General features: G+C 44.5%; 1 protein-coding gene across 2 annotated transcripts in view; it reads left to right on the top strand.

The window, feature by feature from the left end:
- The first annotated feature begins 22354 nt into the window (after positions 1-22354).
- Positions 22355-25216, top strand: part of TGFBR3 (transforming growth factor beta receptor 3) — a 201530-nt gene continuing 198668 nt past the window's right edge. For both annotated transcript variants that reach the window (XM_063428390.1, XM_063428389.1), the window contains exons 1-2: positions 22355-22483; positions 22858-23014. In XM_063428390.1, the coding sequence (XP_063284460.1) occupies positions 22960-23014 (55 nt within the window). In that variant the 5' untranslated portion in view covers positions 22355-22483; positions 22858-22959. The remainder of the gene's footprint in view (positions 22484-22857; positions 23015-25216) is intronic.

The raw sequence follows: 25216 nt of genomic DNA, 5'->3' as shown, positions 1-25216 counted from the left end.
TCATCAACGAGCGCCTCGCGAACCGACGCCCACAGATTCTGTACGTCCGCCAATGTGTCGGGCGACGAGGCAGCTTTATGTTTCTCTTCAGCTTTTCCCAAAGCTTCCAGGAGAGACGACAATAATTGTGTTTTGCGTTTCTTCTTCAGGGTGGCTTCGCGAATCAATATACCTCGTATAACCGCTTTATGTGCGGCCCATACCGTAGCCGGGCGGAGATCAGACTCCGTATTCCTGGTGAAATACTCGGACAATTCCTTCCGAACTGTCTCCACCACGGCCGGATCTTGCAACAAAGAGGTATTTAGTTTCCAGGACCACGGAGACGCTGTACATAAATTATCCAAGGTCAGTGTGACCTCAGCGTGGTCCGACCAAGTAATAGATCCGATCGCAGATTCTGAAACTTTTGATGCAGAATTTGAGTTTACCAAGAATAGATCGATTCTGGAGTAAGTATTATGGGTGCAGAATAGAAAGTATAGTCACGGTCAACTGGATGATGTGCCCTCCAGATGTCCAATAGGCCCGTATGAAGTATAAATGAACGGAGCAGTTTATCCTGGCCACCTCTCCTGTGTGACCTCGGCAGTCCCGCCGCTTTGGCTCCGGTCCACCGCTGGACACGGAGCGGCATTGAGGTCCCCTCCCACAATTATCATGCCATGCGGTAAATCATTCACTGTTTGAGCCATTTTGTCCCAAAATTCAGCAGAGGGGTCATTGGGGGCATATATATCAAGAAAATGATTTGTATGGGAATACAAACTCCCCGACACCAGTATGAAGCGTCCAGTCGGGTCCGCTATCACATTTCCTACTCGGAATGGGCATCTATGGTGTATAAGCACAGCTACTCCATTTCTTTTGTTCAAAGCCCTAGCCTCGTGTACGGTTCTGAACATATGGTCCTTCAGAACAAATTTCGCAGGCGCCGGTACATGTGTCTCCTGCAGGAACGCTATATCTGGGTTCAAGCGTTTAAGTTCCCTGAACATGAGGCGACGTTTACTCGGAGCATTAAGGCCCTTAACATTCAGGGGTAATAACTTTAAGGGCATTGTAGTTGACAGAGAATCAAACTTATCCTACCAATCTGACCCGCCAGGGGTCGGCGTAAACGTTGCAGTGTAGTGTGCGAAGGCACAGAACAGTTGCCCAATCTCAGCTGACCAGAGCAGTGTTTTGCGCCGCATCCAAACACAGCTACGACCCCTCCCAAAGGGTATTGTACAGGGATGAGGGGGAAGGGGAAATAGGGAAGAGAAGAAATAGAAAAAATAGAGTAGCAAGAAAGAAGTAGAACAACATAGAGAACTTTCGCCTGGTCTTACCTATAGCCAGGACAATATGGGGTATATGTTGAAGCTTCTCCAGCACACTAAAAAAGCTCCAGAGTAGCCTGAACATAGACCAACTCAGTTAAGCAACCCCAAGGTGCCAAACTAAATCATAATTGAGACAAAAACGTATAGCAGAACAGCCGCTGCTGTAGCCCAAATGCCCCTGTACATCCAAGCGTTCGTCGCCACTCCCACACCCGCAGGGCCCGGGTATGCACCACCCCAGAAGGAAGGAAAACCCCACCCTCCCTTAAGGAATCCCCTTCCGAGGACCAAACATGGGCGTTAGGGGGAGGCCATCAGTCGCGTCACCCGTCACCTCAAACTCTTGGTGACGCTTAGCGGGTATAGAAAGGTAAAGAAGAAAGGTACACCTCCCCTGGGTTTAGACCCATTGGGATGTTGGCAGCTATCCCCTGAGTCCTCAAACCAAGAGCAGGCAGGGAAGAGCCCGAGTGATAGAACAAACAGTATGCGATGGCATGAAATAAACCCGGAACCTCCCGCGCCCCCGGAGTAGTTACCGGCCCCACATACAGCCTATCGCATTTAAAATTGAGATAGTTGGTAAACAGGCTGTTGATAAAATGCAAAAGTAAGCACCCCCCACCCTAACGATCCAGCCAAGGGACCACATACAAATTAAAGAACCTGCCCCCCGCCCGATTCAGTCGCCTTAAGCATGTCTAAAACACCAACGTGATACCCCTACCATCCCGGGTCCGAACCCCTTCAGGCGCACACCCCTCTTTAGCATAGAAAGAAATACATAACATAAAACATACTTTGAGAAATCCTCGAACTTGTCACAGGAATCGCCGCCCGCCGCCCGCCGCCCGCCGCCCGCCGCCCGCCGCCCGCCGCCCGGAACAGATCTAAAAACCCAGCAAAAAATGGAAACATACTGTACATCCACCCCAAGCCATAATGGACCCATAAGGAGACAGAAAGTTGGCCAACCCAAGCCAGAACATGGTACCCTCTGCCAGCCCCTAAGAGTCTAAATGAGCATCAGAGTGGCGTCAAGGCCATAAAGCTTATATGGGAACCAAGGCAGAGTTAGGGAACGTTAAGCAACCCTAGCCCGCCCCAAACAAATCGATCCCACCCGCGAGATGGGCAACTGACTGACCCGGGATAGCCCCACCAAAGATCCCGATAGCCTGGGCCTAAAAATATATACGAAAAGGCTCCGGCACCACCCTCCCAAGCAACAGTATCCCACCCAGAGGACCTCACCGCCCGGATCCGCGGATATCCGATCCAAGACCGCAAAAGGATAGCCGACCCCGTCATTCGTCTGCCGCAAACCACTCACGAGGGAGAGCAGCAAGGACCTCCGCCGACGCCTTCGGTACCGCAAGACCCTCAGGAGCCTGGATCCCCAGATCGCTCAGAAACGTCGCCGGGTCGCCATCTGGAAACAAAATTTTGGTGCGGCAGTCTTTAAAGGCCAACAGCCGAAAGGGATGACCCCAGGCGTATTTAATGGAATGTCGCTGCAGGAGCTCGGTAACCGGGCGCCACTCACGCCGTCGCTGCAGAGTTGTTGGGGTCAAATCCTGATATAGGGCCAGGTCTACCCCTTTATAGACTATCGGACGATCCCTGCCATGCTTCATCAGGGCCTCCTTCATCTGAAAGGATAAGAATTTAATGATGAAATCTCTGGGCCGTCTGTCATCTGCCCTCTTAGCCCGGAGTGCTCTATGCGCCCGTTCTATATGCCACAAGTGGTCCGGTATGTCGGGGAGAAGTGGTTGAAAAATTCCCAAGACGACCTCAATAAGAGACCCTTCCCCCTCCTGCTCCGGTAGGCCGCGGAGGCGAATGTTATTTCGCCGCGATCTATTCCCAAGATCGTCGATCGCTGATTCAGCCGTGAGAAGTTGGGACGTCAGGAAGTTAATCTGGGCAGCGGCTTCGTTGTGGGCCACGACCGTGGATTCCACACGCTGTTTGAGCGCCGCTGTCCTTGCGCCCAAGGCCTGTATTTCCGCCTTCACTTCGGCCGTGTTGCGGACAATCTCAGTGGCCAGGTAAGCAAGTACTTCAGCCAGTTTAGCCAGTATCTGGCCAGTATCAGAGTCTGAAGCCCCCATGGCAACGCCGCTCCCTGGGCTTGAGGGTGAACGCGGTGTTCCTTGGCCGTCCCGTCCGCCATCTTGTGTGCTCAATCGCACAGCGCGAGAGGCCGCAAACATTTCGGACACTGTTGTACCCGTTTCAGTCAGTTTTTTCGGTTGTTTCCTCGGGGCCCTCTTATCCATCGTGGTTCCCCCACAGGTATATGCAATTTTAGTGGTTTGTCTCCGCTATTGTAAGCAGTTGGCACCGTGGTCGGACACGTCCAGCTCACTCGGCCGCAAACCACGCCCCCATTATATATATATTTGACATGTACAGATGAAAGTTTTTATACTGATATGTTGATTAGTAGTTTTCTTTCTCTAAGTAAGCTCTAGAACAATGGTTCCCAAGCTTTTTCGGTTCAAGGCGCCCGAGTCAATACTATTTTCTAGGCTGTATATATTTACAGCGCTGCGGCATATACTGGGCCCCTGTTTGGCAGAAATGCTTGCCATTTAGGCGCAGCTACCAGAACCTAATCTTGGGAGTGGCACTGGTAGGTCATTTAAAGAAACAATCTACGCACAATAACCACTACATCACTTTGTATTGGTTATGGTGCAAGAAGTGCCGTAGTGCCCTCCCAGGTTAAGTAGTTAAACTGTTTAAGAACAGTTTGAAAACTTACCTGGGATCTGCCCCGATAGGGGTTGTAGTGTGTGTGTGTGTGAGGGATGCAGTGTGCGTTTTTTTGTGAGGGGTGCAGTTTGTGTGTGTGTGGGTTGCAGTGTGTGCGTGTGAGGGGTGCAGCGTGTGTACAGGGGTGCATTGTGTTTGTGGAGGATGTAGTGTGTGTGGGGGGTGCAGTGTGTGCAAAGGATGTAGTGTATGTCTGTGTGGTGCATTTTGTGCGTGAGGGGTACAGTGTGTGTATGTGGGGCAGTTTGTGCACAAGGGAGACAGTGTGTGATGCGGGGACAGGTACAGTGTGTGTATGTAGAGGCAGCGTGTGTATGGGGGGGACTAGTGTGTGTATAGGGCAGCAGTTTTGTGTATGTGGGGCAGTGTGTGTGTATGGGGGAGCAAATTCATAAATATATAATTATTTTTTTTAAACTAAAAATAAAAAATTTGATGTCCCCCTCCCTTCTTACTTTTGCCTGGAAGGGGGGACAGTATAAGGCAATCCCTGGTGGACTGTGGAGAAGCCATTGTAGTCCCAGTGGTGAGAGTGAATTCTAGCAGCCTCAGGAGCTGCTAGAGTTCACTCTCCCGAGATTCAGAACGTTGCCGTGGTAATCGCAGCAACAATCCGAGCTCGCGAGAGGAGAACCCAATGGAGCTGCAGGTTAGAACTCTGCCGGGTCCTCTCTACCTCCCCTGTCGGCTGCCAGCATTACATTGCTTGCGGGCCGGAGAGGGAGATCTCTGATCTCCCCTCCGGTCCTGCAGAGCCAGCAGGGAAGAGTAAGGCATGGTTCCCGGTGCTATGATTATATGATCACAGCACCAGGGAAATATTTTGCGGCGCCCCTGTGTGCCAGGCACACAGTTTGGGAACCGCTGCTCTAGAGCATTATCCATTTTTCTGTTTTAGTTACTACACCTGCTTGATTTGAGCACCAGGCTTAAGTTGTTTCTTTTGTTAGTCCACAAGTGCAAATTTATTGGATTGGTATATACACACACATATATATACACACACACATACACAAAATACTATATTTGACTTAGTAAGATGTTTTTAAAATGCAAACAAACAAAAACTATTAATTTCTGTGAGCGTTAAAGTTGCTGCTAATGAGTGAGTGATCTGGATCTTATATGTGGAACTAGTAGTAGATGTAGAGATTAAAATATAAGCTAACGGTAGTTTGAATGTCTGTTAAGATGGGCATGAACATGTGTCCAGTTACTTTCTCCCAAATGTCTTGCATAAAAGTGCACAGTCCTTTGCATTCAGTGGCTAATAAAAATATAGATTCAATTATATTTCCTATAAACTTGGATACCTCTTTTTGCTTTACAGGCGTTAAGCATTCCATGAATTTAACATCTGTGCTAAAAAGAGAATCTGCCAAGTTCATTGTCCAGGAGACTTGTGAGTTCATTATAGTCAATACCCAGGTGGATTGTTGTTGGTTGGAACATTGGAAATTAATAATAAATTGGATGGAATTCTTAATGCTAATTTAAATTTAATGCACTAACATGTTATGTACGGTGTAATTATATCATCTTCCTCATCTTCCATACTTTAGGATATTTATAAAAAATGTATTGAGATTTTTAAAAAATATATATTAACTTCAAGTTTTATTGATCTGTCACTAGCAGCTGGAGTTTTGTACAAAGCTATGAATGATGGAGAACTAATAAAGGAATTGTAAACATTGGCCAAAAAGAATCAGGGATGTTGAATTCATATTGCCTAAAGCCTGGAACATTTAGTTCCTGAGTATTTGGCAAAATGTTTTTTTTTTTGCCTTGAGCCCTGCGATGGCAAGTGGCAGGGCTACTCCTGGGGGTCCTGGGGGAATCGGACTGGCAGTTATAAAGTCATATAGCTTAAAAGAGACTTGCGCCCATCAAGTTCAGCCTTTCTCACATTTGTTTTTTGCTGGTGATCCAAAAGAAGGCAAAAAAAACCACCCAGTTTGAAGCACTTCCAATTTTGCAAACTAGGAAAAAATTCCTTCTTGACCCCAGAATGGCAGTCAGATTTATCCTTAGATCAAGAAGCTACTACCCTACATAGAAAAATTATATCCTTGAATATTCTGTTTTTGCAAGTATGCATCTAGTTGCTGTTTGAACATCTGTACGGACTCTGATAAAACCACTTCTTCAGGCAGAGAATTCCACATCCTTATTGTTCTTACAGTAAAAAAAACTTTTGTTTGCCTTAGACGAAATCTTATTTCTTCACAAAATCTTCTTTCTTCAATTAATGTGTGGTTGCACCTTTGGTGCTGCAGACCACTGTAATCGCTTCCTTGCAGTCCGATATTCAATAATAAGTCCGAGTTCAGTCACTGGGATTTCTGACCATGAAGGAACCAGAGGTGCAGACCACACACTCCTAAACTGAAACACTAGGGACTTTTATCCCTCAACACACCACCATAGATAGGTGGGTAGGGTGCAAAAATAGAGCAAAAAACTCATTATACACTACACACAGCCAGCGAACATCACACACACACATTACAAACACCCATGCAGATTACATGCAGCCAGCAAACATAACACACACATGCAGATTATACACAGTCAACAAACATCACATACGCACATTACAGACAGCCAGCAAACATCATACATTCAGATTTCACGCAGCTTGCAAACATTACACAAGCACATTACATCCAGCCAGAGAGATTATGAGGGTAAGACAAACTCAGTGTAATTCATTAAATTCAGAATTTTCACAGAGCAAAAGGTTGTTGTTTATTTTTGTCTCACGTTTTCCTTTCAGAAATTCCGGAATTATTTAATAAACCTGTTGTAGCGGAGAGCCGATCTTGCACAGCTATTCTCCACTAGAGATTCCAGTGAGGCTCAGGAACAAGGTGATGTTAAGTCCATAGGCAAGGTTTCCAGCAGGTAAAGTAATACAGCAGTATCCCCATCGCAATCCCAATAACTGGACGACACACAGTTTCAGGAGTAGACTGACAAGCTTTATTCCACAGTTCCTTATAAAGCCCTCTCCCATGCAAGGGAGGAGGTTCTAACACTTAAGACATTATCCAATCTCTAAGTAGTAACCTCCCACAGATCTCCTCCCCTCCTCTAGCATCATAATCCCCTTATTGTGTACACAGTTTTCCCCGAGTTTTGGATGTACCCTAAATACTTGGGGTACATCCACAAATCCAACATCCCCAGATAGCTCTATTCTGGGGGACCAACATACTTAAAAATTAGCCCATTCGGATGAATGGTTCGTGAGATATGGGGTTCCAAAGATTTGACCTACCGCATGGGTAAAGTATCCGAAAACAGTTCCATGCATTTTGGCCCTGCGGTCGGTCACAAACAAGGGAATGAAAACAGGCGAATTGCCTGTGTTATAGAGCCTGGAGAGGGTTTGAATGAATTCCCTTGTTTATGGGGCTCTTTCTACCGAACGGCGGGTCATTCGGTAGTTTCCATACGAATTTCTGGAAGTATGGAGGTCTCAGCGGTGTTTGCCTAGTCAAGTGTCCGATTTTAGTTCCAGACACTCGACGGCAAAACACCGCTGTTCGGTAGTTTAAGATGGCCGCCGCCACGTGTTTGTTTCCCGAATGGCGGCCACCCAGAGGACAAAGACCACACTGCACTGATTGCCAATTACCTGTTTGCAACATTGTTGCAAACGGTAATTGGAGGCACACTCATTCCTGGGTGGTCTGGTTGTTCGGTAGTTTCATTCCCTTGTTTTATTTGAATGATTCTACCGAACAACTAGAGGAATACAATTCTTTACATACATTTAACTGTCATTATACCCGGATACCATGCTTTCTATACATGTACATACACATTAAACCAGCCATATGACCAAATACACTTATTCTCATACATGTCGTGGGACAGCCCGGTACCAATCCGCTACACTGCTCCCCCTTGCCCACAAGCCGGCATACACAGTCTGATCCAACACGGATCGGCTTGGGGATGTCCGGGGGCTCACGGATCATTTCTCTAAGTCAGTTTGTCTTGACAACCCGTCAGCATTTCCATTCTGCTTACCCGGCCGGTACTGGATATTAAAGTCAAAAGGCTGTAGCGCCAAACTCCAGCGCAGCAGCCTGGCGTTGTCTCCAGCCACCCGGTTCAGCCAGACTAACGGGTTGTGATCCGTGAGCAAGGAAAAGGGCTGTCCATATAAATAGGGTTGTAGCTTCTTTAGGGCCCACACCACAGCCAGGCATTCCTTTTCGATGGCGGCGTAGCTTACTTCTCGAGGTAACAGTTTGCGACTGATGTAAGCCACTGGATGTTCCCCGCCATCGGCCCCGACTTGACTCAGTACTGCCCCCAATCCAAACATAGAAGCGTCTGTGTGAACAAGAAAACGTTTAGTTGGATTGGGAGCTGCCAAGACAGGGGCATTTATCAGTGCATTTTTCAATTGTTGGAATGCCTGCTCACACTCCGGGGTCCAGTTTACTTGGCGGGGAAGGTTCTTACGGGTCAGGTCAGTGAGGGGTTTGGCCAGGGCCCTATAATTGGGAACAAACTTCCGGTAATACCCTGCTGTCCCTAGAAACGCTAAAACCTGGGTCTTAGTCCTAGGGGTGGGCCACTGGGCTACAGCCTCTACTTTGGCGGGTTCGGGTTTTTGTTTACCGCACCCTACTCTATGTCCCAGGTATTGTACCTCAGCCATGCCGATACTACACTTGGCCGGCTTCAAGGTCAGACCTGCTTCCCTTATCCTATCTAGTACAGCTCCGATGTGAGCTAAGTGTTCCTGCCACGTATTGCTAAAAATAGCAATATCATCCAGGTAGGCACATGTATAGTCCTGGAATCCATCTAGGAGTCGATCCACCATCCTTTGGAAGGTGGCTGGGGCGTTTTTCATCCCAAATGGCATGACCTTAAACTGGTACAAGCCAAATGGGGTGACAAAGGCCGACTTCGGGATGGCGTCTGGGGCCAGGGGGATTTGCCAATACCCTTTACACAAGTCAATAGTGGTGAGGTATTGGCCCCTGGCCATTCTGTCCAGTAACTCGTCTATCCGGGGCATCGGATAGGCGTCAGATACAGTCTTCTCGTTCAATCTCCTATAGTCCACGCAGAAGCGGGTCGTACCGTCTCGCTTTGGTACGAGGACTACAGGAGATGCCCAAGGACTGTCTGAGGGTTCAATCACCCCCAGTTGGAGCATTTCGTCGATCTCCTTACGCATGTTTGCCCGTACCGCTTCTGGAATGCGGTATGGCGTCTGTCGCATGGGTAGTTGCCCTGGGGTCTCGACCCGGTGAGTTGCCAGAGGCGTGTATCCAGGTACATTAGAGAACGTGTCGCGTTTCTCTTCCAATAGTTGCTGTACCTCGATCCGCTCCTGTGGGCTCAGCCGATCTCCCAGCGTAACCTCCCCTAAATCTCCGGACAGCTGCCCATCCCCCAGCAAATCGGGGAGGGGTAAGCTGTCAAACTCTTCCGTGTTAGGGGCACAGATGGCGGTTACCTCCTCAGTACGCTCGTGGTAGGGCTTCAGCATGTTCACATGGAGCATGCGTCGCCCCCCAGTCCCTGTGCAGGGGCCGATAATATAGGTGGTATCGCATCTTTGCTCCACCACCTTATATGGGCCCTGCCAGGCGGCCTGTAACTTATCATGTCGGACAGGTTTTAAAATTAGTACCTTCTGCCCGACCTGAAAGCTACGGTCCCTGGCTCCCCGATCATACCATGTACGCTGGCGGGTCTGGGCCTCCTGAAGGTTTTCCCGTACCGTCTTGGTCAACGCTTCTAGGCGGTCCCGAAAAGGCCAACACATATGGTAGGATGGGAGTGCCATCTGTGCTCCGGTCTCCCTCCCAATGCTCTCTAATAAGATCCAATGGGCCTCGGACCCTCCTTCCAAACAATAATTCAAACGGGGAGAACCCTGTGGATTCCTGCGGCACCTCCCGGTATGCAAATAGGAGGTGCGGCAGGAATCGTTCCCAGTCCTTGTGGGTCTCTGCGAAGGTTCGGAGCATCTGCTTCAAGGTACCATTGAATCGTTCGCAGAGCCCGTTCGTCTGGGGGTGGTAAGGGGCGCTGATAATAGGCTTAATGCCACAGATCCTCCAGAGGTGTTGGGTGAATTCTGCGGTAAACTGGGTACCCTGATCCGAGATAATCTCCCTGGGTAATCCCATCCGGGAGAATATCCGCATGAGGGCATCCGCGACCGTCTCAGCGTGGATGTTGGTCAGAGCCACTGCTTCTGGATACCTGGTGGCATAATCTACGACCGTTAAAATATACAGTTTTCCTGACGGGCTAACTTTATTGAGGGGGCCTATCAGATCCACCGCTATTCGGCTAAAAGGTTCCTCTATTATGGGTAAGGGGTGAAGTTTAGCCTTCCTGCGATCCCCCCTTTTTCCCACTCTCTGGCAGGTATCGCAAGTCGTGCAATATCTGCGTACTTCCTGGCTAATCCCTGGCCAGAAGAAACTCTGGGTTAGTCTGTACCTGGTGCGACTAACCCCTAGATGTCCGGATAGCGGAATATCATGCGCTATCCGGAGTAATTCAGCCCGGTACCGCTGTGGTACCACTAATTGTCTCCTCGCTATCGGGTCTAACCCCGTAATCTGTTTGGTTGTTTCCCTGTATAAAAGTTGTTTATCCCAGATAAACTTCTCTCCCTCCGCCCCGGGGGAACCCGTGCCAACCTTGTCCCTATACACCTGAAGCGTGGGGTCTGTTGCGACTTCAGCTACAAATCCATTAGGTGGAGCCCAGGGGACACATTCTAGAGGGGGGGTAGGGTTGCTTACCTGGACCTCCGGCAGTGTGTTGTGGTCCTGGGTGCGGGCCTGTTGTCGGGTGACTACAGGGTTGACCTCTCCTGTGGTGGGTGACTGGGGCTCAAAAGCAGAAGTGAGCCTCCCCAGATCGTTCCCCAATAAAACCTAATAAAAATAAATGTGGCATCAACCCCACCTCCACTTCCCCTGCCCCCGCTCCCCAATGTAAATGTACCCTTGCTGTAGGTAGCCGGTACACTGCTCCCCCAGCTACCCGGACGGCAACAGTTTTGTTCAGTTTTGCCTGATCTGAAATCAGGTGGCTCTGTACCAAAGTGATGGTGGCTCCCGAATCTCGTAATCCCCGGACTGCTGTACCATTCAGATATACCGTCTGTCGATGGTGCCGTAGATTATCCACATTGGCCTGGACCGGATCTGCCTCGTGCAGTACCTCCCATTGTTCCACAGTAGTAATGGGGACTGCGGAACCATATGGGGTGGTGACTAGGTCCTGGTAGTGGTGGGCTGCGGCCGCCCTGGGTGGAGGTGGGCCTGGACGAATCCAGGTGGAACGGTCCCGTAGCTGTGGGCATTCCCTTTTATAATGTCCCCACTTCTGGCAGTGATGACAGGGGCCAGCGGTGGGTTGTCGGAACCGGGGCTGTGCAGCGGGTGGTGGAGGTGGTGGTAGCGGTCTCGGTGGAGCTGGGGTGTAGTTGTTTCCCCCGAATGTTTTAAAGGTTGCTTTTGGAGCTGCAGGTTTTTGTGACCTGCGTGCATCCAGGTAGTCATCCGCTTTCCTAGCCGCCTCGGTAAGGGAAGTAGGGTTTCTGTCCCTTACCCATTCCTGGACCTCATTGGTTACTCCCTCATAGAACTGCTCCATCAGCAACATTTGTATTACATCCTCCATAGAACGTGCCTTGCTAGCTTGCACCCACCCGAGCGCTGCCCCCTGTAATCGGCATGCCCACTCTGCGTGCGAGTCCTTCTCTGTTTTCTTTAGATCCCGGAACCTCCGCCGGTATGCCTCGGGTGTTATAGCATACCTGGCGAGTATAATTTCTTTCACTTTACTGTAATTCCTTATTTCGTCATTAGGTACAGTCCGATATGCCTCTGCTGCCCTCCCGGTTAACCTTCCAGCCAAAATAGGTACCCAGTCCTCTGCGTTAATTTTATGCAGTGCACACAGTCTTTCAAAGTCTTGCAGGAAAGCGTCTATATCTTCCTCTGCCTCCACATATGTTTTAAAAGCCTGGTATGGTATTTTAGGCTTACCTTCCTGTGGCACATTAATTGCAGAGCTTTGTTCTGGTGCCTGTGTCCTTAGGATGAATTCTTGTACCTCGGCCATTGTCCTGGTAACAATTTCTGTTGGGGGGTTTTCCCCATAAAACGATAGCCTGAACTGAACCTGCCTCTGGAATTCCGATCCTTGTGGTGTTCCTCCCGGCTCCCTCTGTGCCGGAACTGAATCGCCCTCCATTCTGTACTCTGCCATGAGTTCTGTAACAAGTACTGCTTTCTTCTTATTGCTGGCTTGTATACCCCTTGCCTCTAGGAGGTCCTTTAGCGTGGAGCGTTTTAGCGCAGAAAAATCAATCTCCATCCGTAATCCATTTACGCTTGTTCCTCTGTGAGTTTGGATCCCAGCGCTGCCAACCAATGTAGCGGAGAGCCGATCTTGCACAGCTATTCTCCACTAGAGATTCCAGTGAGGCTCAGGAACAAGGTGATGTTAAGTCCATAGGCAAGGTTTCCAGCAGGTAAAGTAATACAGCAGTATCCCCATCGCAATCCCAATAACTGGACGACACACAGTTTCAGGAGTAGACTGACAAGCTTTATTCCACAGTTCCTTATAAAGCCCTCTCCCATGCAAGGGAGGAGGTTCTAACACTTAAGACATTATCCAATCTCTAAGTAGTAACCTCCCACAGATCTCCTCCCCTCCTCTAGCATCATAATCCCCTTATTGTGTACACAGTTTTCCCCGAGTTTTGGATGTACCCTAAATACTTGGGGTACATCCACAAATCCAACATCCCCAGATAGCTCTATTCTGGGGGACCAACATACTTAAAAATTAGCCCATTCGGATGAATGGTTCGTGAGATATGGGGTTCCAAAGATTTGACCGACCGCATGGGTAAAGTATCCGAAAACAGTTCCATGCATTTTGGCCCTGCGGTCGGTCACAAACAAGGGAATGAAAACAGGCGAATTGCCTGTGTTATAGAGCCTGGAGAGGGTTTGAATGAATTCCCTTGTTTATGGGGCTCTTTCTACCGAACGGCGGGTCATTCGGTAGTTTCCATACGAATTTCTGGAAGTATGGAGGTCTCAGCGGTGTTTGCCTAGTCAAGTGTCCGATTTTAGTTCCAGACACTCGACGGCAAAACACCGCTGTTCGGTAGTTTAAGATGGCCGCCGCCACGTGTTTGTTTCCCGAATGGCGGCCACCCAGAGGACAAAGACCACACTGCACTGATTGCCAATTACCTGTTTGCAACATTGTTGCAAACGGTAATTGGAGGCACACTCATTCCTGGGTGGTCTGGTTGTTCGGTAGTTTCATTCCCTTGTTTTATTTGAATGATTCTACCGAACAACTAGAGGAATACAATTCTTTACATACATTTAACTGTCATTATACCCGGATACCATGCTTTCTATACATGTACATACACATTAAACCAGCCATATGACCAAATACACTTATTCTCATACATGTCGTGGGACAGCCCGGTACCAATCCGCTACACCTGTTATAGTCCAGGGCTCTAGGCAGGTTCCCCAATCTAAACTTGTGACGACAGCTTTATTATTAAAACTCCCACACCCCTGTTAATTATCTGAAAAAACTGTGGAGCTGGAGAATATTTAAAAAAAAAAAAATAGAAAAAAACAATCACCTCAAAACTGTGTTTAGTTTAGCAATAATTTCATCAAATTTCTAAAGAAAATCTGAAGGATCCTGTCACATACTAAAAGTTGGGATGCGTTTCTCTCTCTCTCTCTCTCTCTCTCTCTTTTTGTTTTTTAAAATATTTATACATTTTTTTACATATACTTTATTTTTAAAAAATGTTTTGTTTTCTTTCAAAACTTGATGAAAGGCTTATTATATATAAAAAAAAGTTTTGAAGTGACAGTTGTCCTTCAAGGTTCTTGGTCTGAGGCTGCAGTGAGTGATGTAGTGTTGCTTTATCCAGGTGCACTGTGCAATAAATGGCAGAATAGTGTGCATATTAAACCTTCCGTTGCCTATGGGTAATTGATCAAGTGCTTTAAATTAGCTCTATAAAACATATACATGATATATATCAACATGACACTGGTAAACAAAAAATATGTTACTTCCTGTTCTTTTTCCTCTATTTGTTTTCTTCTTTAATAAATATATAAACATGTGCGATGCATGTCACAGCTTTCAGATTTTACTGATGCCCATTTTAATTTGGAAGTGACTGGTTACCCCCAGACAATATGTGACATCACACGGGCAGCGTTTCTCTCACAGACCTCAGTAGGAGTTGGGAAGAATAGATGTCATGGTTTCTATTACAGTGAATGAGTTTGTAAGCAGCACCAAACAATTTTAATTTAATTTCCAGAAAAGTGACGGTTCCTTGTTCCTTCACAGCTGCTGCCCCTGCTTGTGCACTTCTGCAGGAGAATCTGCATAGCTCTATAGAGCTAAGCAGGGCCATGCAGGACTGGGCTTATTGGCTGAGAGTGTCAGCTGATTTAGAGACATTTGGCTTTCTCTGCTAGTGCTGGTGCCTGGGGTCTCGGGTACGTTCTTGGACCAAATGAAAATCATTTTACTACGTATTATCATGGGACAATAATAGTGCCCTCCTTGCACCATAACTACTACAGTGGACTGTAGTGGTTTGACACTTGGCGTTTTGATTTACACATCTTTATTTCTCCAACTAGCCACACCTCCCGTGGCTGTGACTCACGCAGCCTCCCTATACACTCTCTGCAAAAACTATTAATTTAGCCCCTGTATTACAGTTCAGTCATTACATACATGACCAGAGAATGCACACCAAACAATCATACAGAATTAATATCTTGCTTTAATAAGCCAATATCCAATTTACAAATATGATATACATATAGCACAAATAAAGTGATAGTAAACAGGCTAGACAAAAAAATCCACAGCAAATATGCTGGGGGCTTCTTTGTATTCGTGTTTCTGCCCTATCAGGTTGTGGAATTGTGGTAAATATTTGCTGTGGATTTTTTTGTCTAGCCTGTTTTTTTGTCTAGGATTCGCATGTTTCCTTCTACACAAACCCCTACTACTCTACATTACATTCGTTCGGTGGCCAACCATTTAGTCAAATTCCACCAAACTAGCCACACTAGCATCACGCTGCCCTCTAGCAGCCTCTAAGTCGATTACACCGTTCAGTAGATATAAAGCTGTTCTCCTCTTGAGAAATATTTGGGTTAATTTCTCCTGACAATTACAATTTATCTGTCCCCTACAGTCGATTCCTGTTGGTTGTCATGTGGATATTTCACTCAATTATGTTGTTTAACCCCTTAAGGACCAAACTTCTGGAATAAAAGGGAATCATGACATGTAACACATGTCATGTGTCCTTAAGGGGTTAAGTTACTATACACCATCACTCGATCAGTTTTACATTATCACTATCACGTCTGTACATTTACATGCATATCTTAAGTAGTTACCTAAATTCCCGTGATTAGGATTGTCCAATCTGTCCGCGTTGATTTAATCAGTTAGTTACGGTCTCAATATACTTTCCGCTAGCTGAGCCGTCTTCCCATCAGAGCCGGGGATACGAAAGTCTGCATTTTCATGTATGTTATGGCATGGCCTTACTCATTGATTAATGGAATCCGTATATCACTACTTATGTCATCTGTAAACCACGTCCAACCATTCAAAGCTCCCTACCACTTCTATATATACTAGGGGAACCCCTTTTGCTTCATTACGCATGCATCCTTAAGTGTTTGTCGGTCAAGCTACGCACCAGGTAATCATAATAATAATGTCTATACCTTAAACTAGGTCAGGGGTAGGCAACCTACGGCACTAGTGCCATGCACGGCACTCGAGGTGTCTTTGCACGGCACTCAAGGCTGCTAGAGTCAAACAGGCTCTGGCCTATCAGAAGTCCCAGTAAAACTTCAGATATCTGCTAATACGAAGAGGTGGTGAAGGACAATCCTCAATTTATGCATTGCAGCACATAGCACTTGTGAATGGAAATCCACACGGTAGTAGTGCAGCCTGCTGTTGCAGCTCCTGTCCTTGACATGTACCTGGCCGGCCTGGTCCCCACTGGACCCCAGGGAAGCCACCCACACTGCTCGATATACACAGAGCTGCAGGATAACCCTCACCTCATACAAATAATACTAACAGCCCACACACAAACATACACACAATCCCCACAAATGCAACAATCCACATACATGCACACAACCCCACATGCAGCCTCTCACATACAATAACCCAAACAGCCCCCACACACCACAAAACACACCATGTGACATATCCATCCACACACAATCCCACAAGCAGCCATTATGCACAGCCCAAATTCATAGGGACACGATACCACAAACTACTCATGAACATATACAATATAATAGCTCATATACGCACAAATACAACGATACAAAGCAACTACAGTAAAAATAACACAAGCAGAATATGGCAGCATACACACCTCAATTTAAAAAATATAGGACCGGCACGCTACGGGACATCACAATCCTATATCGGCACAGCGCTGTTAAAAGGTTGCCTACCCCTGAACTAGGTGATAGTCAATGTTGCAAACACCCCAACTATCCGTGCTGCCACAGGATCCTCCCGCTGCCACTTTACAGGTACATTACAGATGCTACATGGACGCAATTATCCTCGCTCCTGAGGGCCAACTGTTCATAGTACCACTCTCACATTTAACCTAAACAAAGGTATTTACATCATGTTACTTCCCATAAATAGACCTGGTCCGACCATTACATCCCATATTTTCTTTAGGTGCTCCTGTAATATCATCCGGCCTATAGACAGGCTGACGCTCTGTCTTGCTCTAAATTTCAGGATTTCTTCCAAGCCCACCCGATGGCCAACAAAGTTCCAGTCATTAGTCCCTCATTCCAAAACCTAATCCTGGATTGACCCGCTTTATGGCACACGGCAGATTCCTGGCTAGCTCTGCCCTCTCTGTAAACACCACACAAGCATACAATAGGGCATTTACCATTTACTCCAAATTTACGTCCGACTACCAAATTACAGACATACATTCGCTGAATTCTATAGTGGCATTTATTTCCTTTTGCCACCTTAACTTAAAGCTTTCTCTCAACACCATAAAACTTTACCTGACTGGCATACCACACCATATCTTAAGTGCCTATCCTAATACCAAACAATTCATGTCTTCTTACCCTGTAAAGAACATTCTCAGAGGTACATACAACGTCTGGATAATCCCACGACGGCTAGAAGACAGCCCGTAGACGGTCCCAAATTCCGGGCACTATCCGACAAGCTAGACACTAAACCATTCAACCAAATACGAAACTTACTATTACGACTGCAACTTACCTAGCATTTTACAGGACAATGAACTTACAATCAATAATACCACATACAGTCATGATTACCTCAAAATCTCAAGTCTGAACAAACACTCAGATCACTACGTTCTCTCTACCATTCATACAAAAACTGATAAATCAGGGCCACCAACAGAAATATGTTACTATCCTACAAGAAATACAAAAAATGCTAGACCTATATTGCTTGTCACTCACTGGACTGAATCCTAGTATGCCTCTACTTTTGCTGCAGGGCAAACCACTCACTACTGCAAAATTCATAAATCAATTCATAAATAAAAACCCTCTTCACCAGACTGGGACTCAACCCCAATGCATTTACAGGACATTTGTTCAAAATCAGTGCGGCATCAGTTGCATCATGACACAACGTCCCCACTCACATCATTAAAAGATTAGGTCGCTGGAAATCCACAGTTTATTCTAGATACATACCACAACCAGAATTAGAGTTGAGACAAGCCTTCAGGAATCTTGCATTGTAAAAATATGTAATAAAGGTTATTGTCATTTGACTTTTTTGCCCTCTTTTTATTACAGGCCTACCGATACGTCGGTTTAGGCACATCACAACCGACTTAATCATGCATCTAATTTCTCACAAAAATACGGCTTTTGTCTCCGACTACAAATAGAAAGGAGGAGCCTGGAGTTGTGGGAGGGGTTACCCGGCTATAAAAACCCAGCGCCCCCTACACCACTGGGCTAATGCGCGAGGTTCATCCCTCCCGACCTCTCCCCTTATACTATATTACTTTACCAGGTAGGCCCTCTTTTTATTACAGGCCTACCCGATACGGCGGTTTCAGCACACAACAACCGACTTAATCATGCATCTAATTTCTCACAAAAATACGGCTTTTGTCTCGACTACAAATAGAAAGGCGGAGCCTGGAGTTGTGGGAGTGGTTACCCGGGTATAAAAACCCAGAGCCCCCTAAACCACTGGGCTAATGTTCATCCCTCCCAACCTCTCCCCTTATACTATATTACTTTACCATGTTGGCCCTTTACCAGGTGGGCCCAACCGACTAGATCATGCATCTAATTTCTCACAAATACGGCTTTTGTCCCAGACTACAAATACAAATATATATATATATCAGACCAGATTAGCTGCATAACTCGCAGGAGTGGTAGGATTTTAAAGACTAAAGATAATATTTAAAAAACTAACAAAAGCTAATTTTTTATTGCATTTACCTTGTTCGTATCACTTTTCCTTTAGCAAAATTACTTGCTTTTCCCCCTTGAATCCATGTCCTTTGTCATTTTATCTTGTTTGCTGTATCTGCCAATATGAAATAAGCAGTGGTTTAGAAATGCTTAAAGGCTCAGGGCATCCGAGACACGTTCTAATTTTTATAATGACCTTTTTCCTCCCTCCATCCTTCTTTCTTTAGATTAATTTAATTTTCTTCGTTTTTTTTTTCTCTGTTAATTGTGCCATTATCTAAGTCAGTGGTTCCCAACCCAGTCCTCACGTACCCCCTAACAGTCCAGGATTTAGGGATAACCCAGTAGTGTCTAAGGTGTTTTTAGTAAGAAAAACAACAAAACACTTTAGACACAACAGGGCAATCCCTAAATCCTGGACTGGTAGGGGGGTACTTAAGTTATTGATTTGATTGACAGATGATTGTGGTATTTCTGACCTGTCACTACATTCCACTGATAAAGGATTCACGTTTTATTTATTTATTTATTTTCTTAAATGATTGCAGTGGCTTGTATAACACGCACAGATTAAATTTGATTTTCTAATTTTTAAAAGATCCTCTATGTAATAAGCACTACATTTCATGTAAATATAATTATTGTGAACACATTTTCTCTGCTGCAATTTTACACCTGTGTAGGTATAATTTGATTATTTTACAAAATACATAATTCTCTGATATATATATTTTTTAATTCCTTATTTGTGCTTCACTCCATTCGTGGGTATGATAGCAAAAGTGACAATGCTTGGAAATAACATATTGAACATATCATTAATAAGAAAAAATGATGCATAAGTGGTAGGTGGAGAGAAGGTTGTTTTTTCATGAGTTATAACTTTCAAGTAATAAACAAACATCGTTTAATAAAAGGACTCCATTGGGTAGCTACCTACTACTCAGAGAAACTGCCCCTACCCGAATTATGTAGGACACGAAGCAGGTTTACCCAAAATAAATGTGGGAAGGGGGGCAGATCATACCCTCTAAGTTGTAAAGATATGGACATGACTGGTTGACAGGGCATTCCCTTAAGTGGTCCTGTAGAGGTAACTAACAGATAGCCTAAAGGGACTAATGTCAAGAGAGCATCCACTGTAATGATAGATTTCGCAACCCAAAGAGTTTTAACGTAAAAATAAAGGGAATGGAAAATGGTGTTTAATGTGGAATAACTAAACAGAAGCTACATAGGCCACAGATGGCATTCGGAGCTTGGCAAGGTACCCTCTTGCCACCTGAGGACAGCATACAGAGTGTTAGTCAGGGAACTGCCACAGCATATGAGTGTCCGAGAGGAGGCCGAGGCTGAAATACAGGGATCTTTGAGGGATCCAGGCTTGTCAACCGGACATCTTGAGCTCCGTTGGTTGTGATGAGACCCAAACTGCTCTTGCTGACTTCCAGATCTCCCAGAACAATTGCTCCCCAGCAGTATGCGGCTTCCCTGCCTCGAGTACCTGCAGCAATGGTTTCAGCGACTTTCGCCATAACAAGGGGTTCCTTTTGAGGTCTAGAAAGATGGAGAGTGATGAGCCCTCAAATTGGATGGGGGTCTTACCCTTTACTGCCATGAGGAAAAACAATCTATCGTGTGTGGTTTTGAAGCAATTAATGAGATCAGCTGTGGCAGTGCTCGGGGCATTTGGTGGCTTAGGTAACCAGAACATGCCATCCATTTTCATCAGTTTTGCGTGCTTGGGTGATATCATGGCTGCAAAGAGCCGCCTGATATAATGCGCCATTTCATCGGTGCCAGCTTCAGGGATGCCTCTAACCTTCAAGTTATTGCGTCTCCTCTGGTCTTTCAGCCTTTCTACTCGGGCTTCCATGTCCTGTTGCTTTCTCTGGAGCTTCCCAAGTTTCTGCTCCACAGTAGCCAACATGGTGTCCTGGGTACTAGTTGTGGCCTCAAGAAGGGTAATTCGCGTTGTGGCACTTGCAATGGCATCTTTAAATTGTGAGATGTCTGCAGTGATGTTAGCGCCTAACTCTCTCAGCATAGCTTTTAGGATAGCTGCAGTGATCGGCTCTCTATCCTCAGAAGGGACAGACTTTACCCCTGGAACTGAACTGCAAGACGCGCCTTCACCCACGTCCGCAGTAAAGTCGTCCGATGAGTAGGTTGCGTCATATTGGGCCATGTGGTCAGCTGCAAGAGTCTCAGGAAGTTGCCGACATCTCGGCTGATGGGTGCCTTTTTGGCTCTCAATTTTTTTGTTTTTTGCCCCATAAAGGGGAGTACTAGCCTGGGAGAGCACCCTCCACTCACCTGGGTGCATTCAGTGAAAAACCATTATTGCTTTGGTAATCTGTACATGTACGAGCAAGTGGGTTACATAGTTACAACATTGCAATATTAGAAAGTAAAGAAACACTCTATTTGTTAATGCCACTGTTTGACTATATGCATGTTTGAACTACTTAATAATCCGAAATAGAAGTGAATGTGCATTGTTATTCGTATGTCTGTTGAAAATGTACTTATGAGATGTGAAATCTGTTATCTTGTTTTATTTTGTTGTTTTATAATGTCATACCACAAAGTTAGATATGATTTATAATACAGACAAGTCCAGACAAGTGAAGCAATATCATACTTTTTTAAATAAATACATTAGTTGCACAATATAAATGTTTCACACATCCTATCCCCAACAGTTTTTTTTATTATTATTATTTCCAACACTAGTTTAGCACAGAAAGATCTGCAAATGTGGAATAACCTTTCAAAAATCATCAAATCTTCTACAAACCTGCAATCTCTAAAAACAAATCTCTCACTCAGTCTTCTATTAAACCAAAGCTGTAACAACTATTACTGCTTATCTATGTTCTTTGAATGTTTAAAGGGACACTATAGTCACCAAAAGAACTATAGCTTAATGTAGCTGGTTTGGTGTATAAATCATGCCCCTGCAGTTTCACTGCTCAATTCTCTGCCATTTAGGAGTTAAATCACTTTGTTTATGCAATCCTAGTCACACCTCCCTGCATGTGACTAGCACATCCTTCCTAAACACTTCCTGTAAATAGCTTAGAATGTCTTATCTTCTGCTCTGTTACTAGCTGTCTAGACCTTGCAGGTCCTCCTGTATGTAATTAGAGTTCAACTTACAGAGTAGGAGATAAAAACTTTTAAAGTAACATCTAATTGAAAATGAAACCATTTTGTTTTAATGCAGGTTGTGTCAGACACAGCCAAGGTGAGGTGTGGCTAGGGCTACATAAACAGAAACAAAAGTGATTTAACTCGTAAATGGCAGATAATTGTGCAATAAAACTTCAGAACCATGATACATACTCTAAAACTGCTTCATTAAGCTAAAGTTGTGTTGGTGACTATAGTGTTTTTTAATGTGTAACAGTATCACAATTTGTTCCAGGACATATTTCAAAACACAACAAGTCTCATTGTATTTTTTTCTGCCAAAACGCTTTCTGAATAAATAAATAAACAAACGTGTAGGGACTAACAGAATATTTTCTTTTTGTCCAGTAGATGGCGCAAATAGTCTTCAAGACACATCTCATCTAGTTACAACATACAAACGGAAGAAGTAAGTAAAAATTAGGGATCTGCCTCATCACAAGTTACTCCTCCCATCTGGACTTAGCTGCCACCCTCTTCTTTCCCTCTTCGTGAGCCTAGAATGTCCCACAGGCGGAGATGCATGGAACTTCAGCCCAGTGGGAACTGACAACGGGGACAGGCTCATTTTTGTCTCCCTGATACCTTAGGGTAAGTTAACAACTGACAAATCCTATTTGTGTAACTGTGATCCCTGGATATCAGAAAGGTTTGACTGCCCTCTGAGGCATGTACAAACATCTGGCCGCGGTGTGCATATGAAAATGGGTTTGCAGCTGGATGAAATGTTTATTTAACCATGTTTGCTATGTCTGATGGATTGTTACGTTGCAAGTTCTGTGTGTTCTGCATATGGCTCTGTGTATAGTATGATCCACACACAGTGTCATTTCCTTCTGTATCCAGTCTGTGTTCATGTAAGTCTCTCGTACTCTGCTTCGTCCTTCAAGGGATTGGGGGTGGGAAGTGTCAGCAGGATGTTTTCATCAGCTTACAGACTGAAGTTTCTACTCTTTCCTTATCAGGCAGCTAAAGGGTTTGGCGGAAAAACAGATAACCGAATCAACGAATTAAAGGAATAAAATACAAAATTGCAAGTTCTCGAAAAGAATACTCCTTGAGACAACATGATCTTGCGGTGGATTCTGACTTGGTGTCTCCTCCTGCGGTCGGCGTTTACAGGTAACTTTTTCGACTGTCATCTTCTTGTCACTGTGATTGTAACTAACAGACGTGTGTGGCTTTTCCATTTCTGCAACAGAAATACCTATGACCATCCTAATGTGCCTTAATTTTTCAAAACGCTGAAAGGAAAAGGAACACATACAATTATAAATCAGTGCTCGACCACTATAGTTTGAAAGTGTTTAACTTATTCAGTTCATCATTGCTGTCATGTACGTACAAATCATTGTATTTTAATTACAGTTAACTGGAAAGCTTTTAAAATGCTGCATTATTTCCCTCTGTGCTCTTTTTTATAATTATGATTATTATTATTATTACGATTAATTTTAATATTCATAATTTCTTTATTTATGTCGACAAGTATTAGATATATTGGTAGTATGCCTTCTTGGTTTGTCATAATAAAATAATAAGGACGCTCCATATTGTGCTTTTTTTTCAATGGGAATGGTCAATTCTTTCTGAGTGTATTAAATCTGCCTGCTCACCTGTTTCAAATAAAATTGTGTGCATTCTTGCTAATACCCACGTCTGCTCAATGTTATGTAGTATGTACGGCATTCTCCTCTGTAATTTTCGTCTGTTTACCCTGGTCATCCACAGCTGTTTCTAACTAGGATTATGTTCGAGAATGTCATTTCTGCTTTACATCCAGTTGAATTAGTGCGTGTGATTTAAGTCATTATTCTCCATCCTAAAGTCCAGGGACCGGGGTGTGACATACCTGATGCTGAGTATCTGGTCACACGATGGAATGTCAACTCACGGAATTAAGAGTGAACCAGTAAATGGCGTTTAATGGCTCAGTTTTGGTGACTGCTGTCAGTGCATTATAAAGTGATTTGGTACTGTTTCTAAAGAATGTAAGCTGAGACTTGTGGCTGTTATCAAGCTGCGTTCGCTCACCGCAGTGCCTGCTAGTGGGTATTATGACAAGGTTAAACTGTGTATTTTAATCCATGTCATGTTGCCATTGGTATGGTAATTAGAAACTCTGCTTGTTTTTGTTTTCAACTTGTTAAGCGAAGGGTTTTTTTTGTTTGTCTTTTTAAATATGTTAAGAATGCAAACTCTAAAAATCCCGAATCTATGAAAATGTATCTGATATATTCTAGATTTGTTTATTTTTTATTCTGTTTTTGTTCATTGTCTTTAAAGATGTTGTTGGCAATTGAGTTACTTAAACCGACTTTTGATATTGGCTGTTTACACTAAAAAGTAAAATGTGAAGACATAAAATAATCTCCAAATTGAAATGAAAAATAAAATCTGAAAAGTGTACGTTTAATAAAATAATAGAATATATGTGATTTTATTATATGACAAATTACCGTACTGTTAGGTTTTTAATAACATGTTGGACTTTCGTTAATTAATGCATGTCATTTCTATGTTACTCTCTACTAGGCTATGTAGAGGTCATCAAGCTGTGATGTTAGTTTTGTATACTGTACGGTTTAAATGTCATATGGAATGTTTCACTAAATTGCAAATTGTGGATAATTGACTTGAAAGAAATGCAAAATTTTGGTCCAGAATAACTGAGCCGGAAAAACAGCTGTATTAGAGAAATGTAAATGCTTTTCTATTTGAGGCTCAAATATTCAGCTCCCTTGTAAATTCTTCTTGTGAATAACCCCCCAAAAAAGACTGCACAGTACATTTAAGGGAATATATATATATATATATATATATATATATATATATATATATAAAGGCAATATTCCCCTGCACTCACGCTCAAAGAGAAGGCACCGGGCGCATCACCAAGGCTCCAAGGCATACAAATCTTCAAAAAGAGGTTGCTCTCCGGATTTAAAACAAACTTTTATTTGTATAATTTAAAAATGACCATAACAACCAACGTTTTGGTCCCCGCTCGGGACCTTCTTCAGGGTCAAAGGTACAACAGGTCCTGTTGTACCTTTGACCCTAAAGAAGGTCCCGAGCGGGGACTGAAACGTTGGTTGTTATGGTCATTTTTAAATTATACAAATAAAAGTTTGTTTTAAATCCGGAGAGCAACCTCTTTTTGAAGATTTATATATATATCAAGTCTTTTTAATTAGCATTTACATGTAGGATTATTCACTAAACTTCAGATCGTAGCTAACTAAACTCTAAATAGCTGGATGTAGGCTAAAACTTAAGCTATGACAATAGAGGTCAAGAAATCCTCCAAATCTGCTATGTTTA

The sequence above is a fragment of the Pelobates fuscus genome, chromosome 7 (assembly GCF_036172605.1).
Source record: "Pelobates fuscus isolate aPelFus1 chromosome 7, aPelFus1.pri, whole genome shotgun sequence".
Classification (NCBI taxonomy): Eukaryota; Metazoa; Chordata; class Amphibia; order Anura; family Pelobatidae; genus Pelobates; species Pelobates fuscus.
This window is presented reverse-complemented; position numbering and strand designations above follow the sequence as displayed.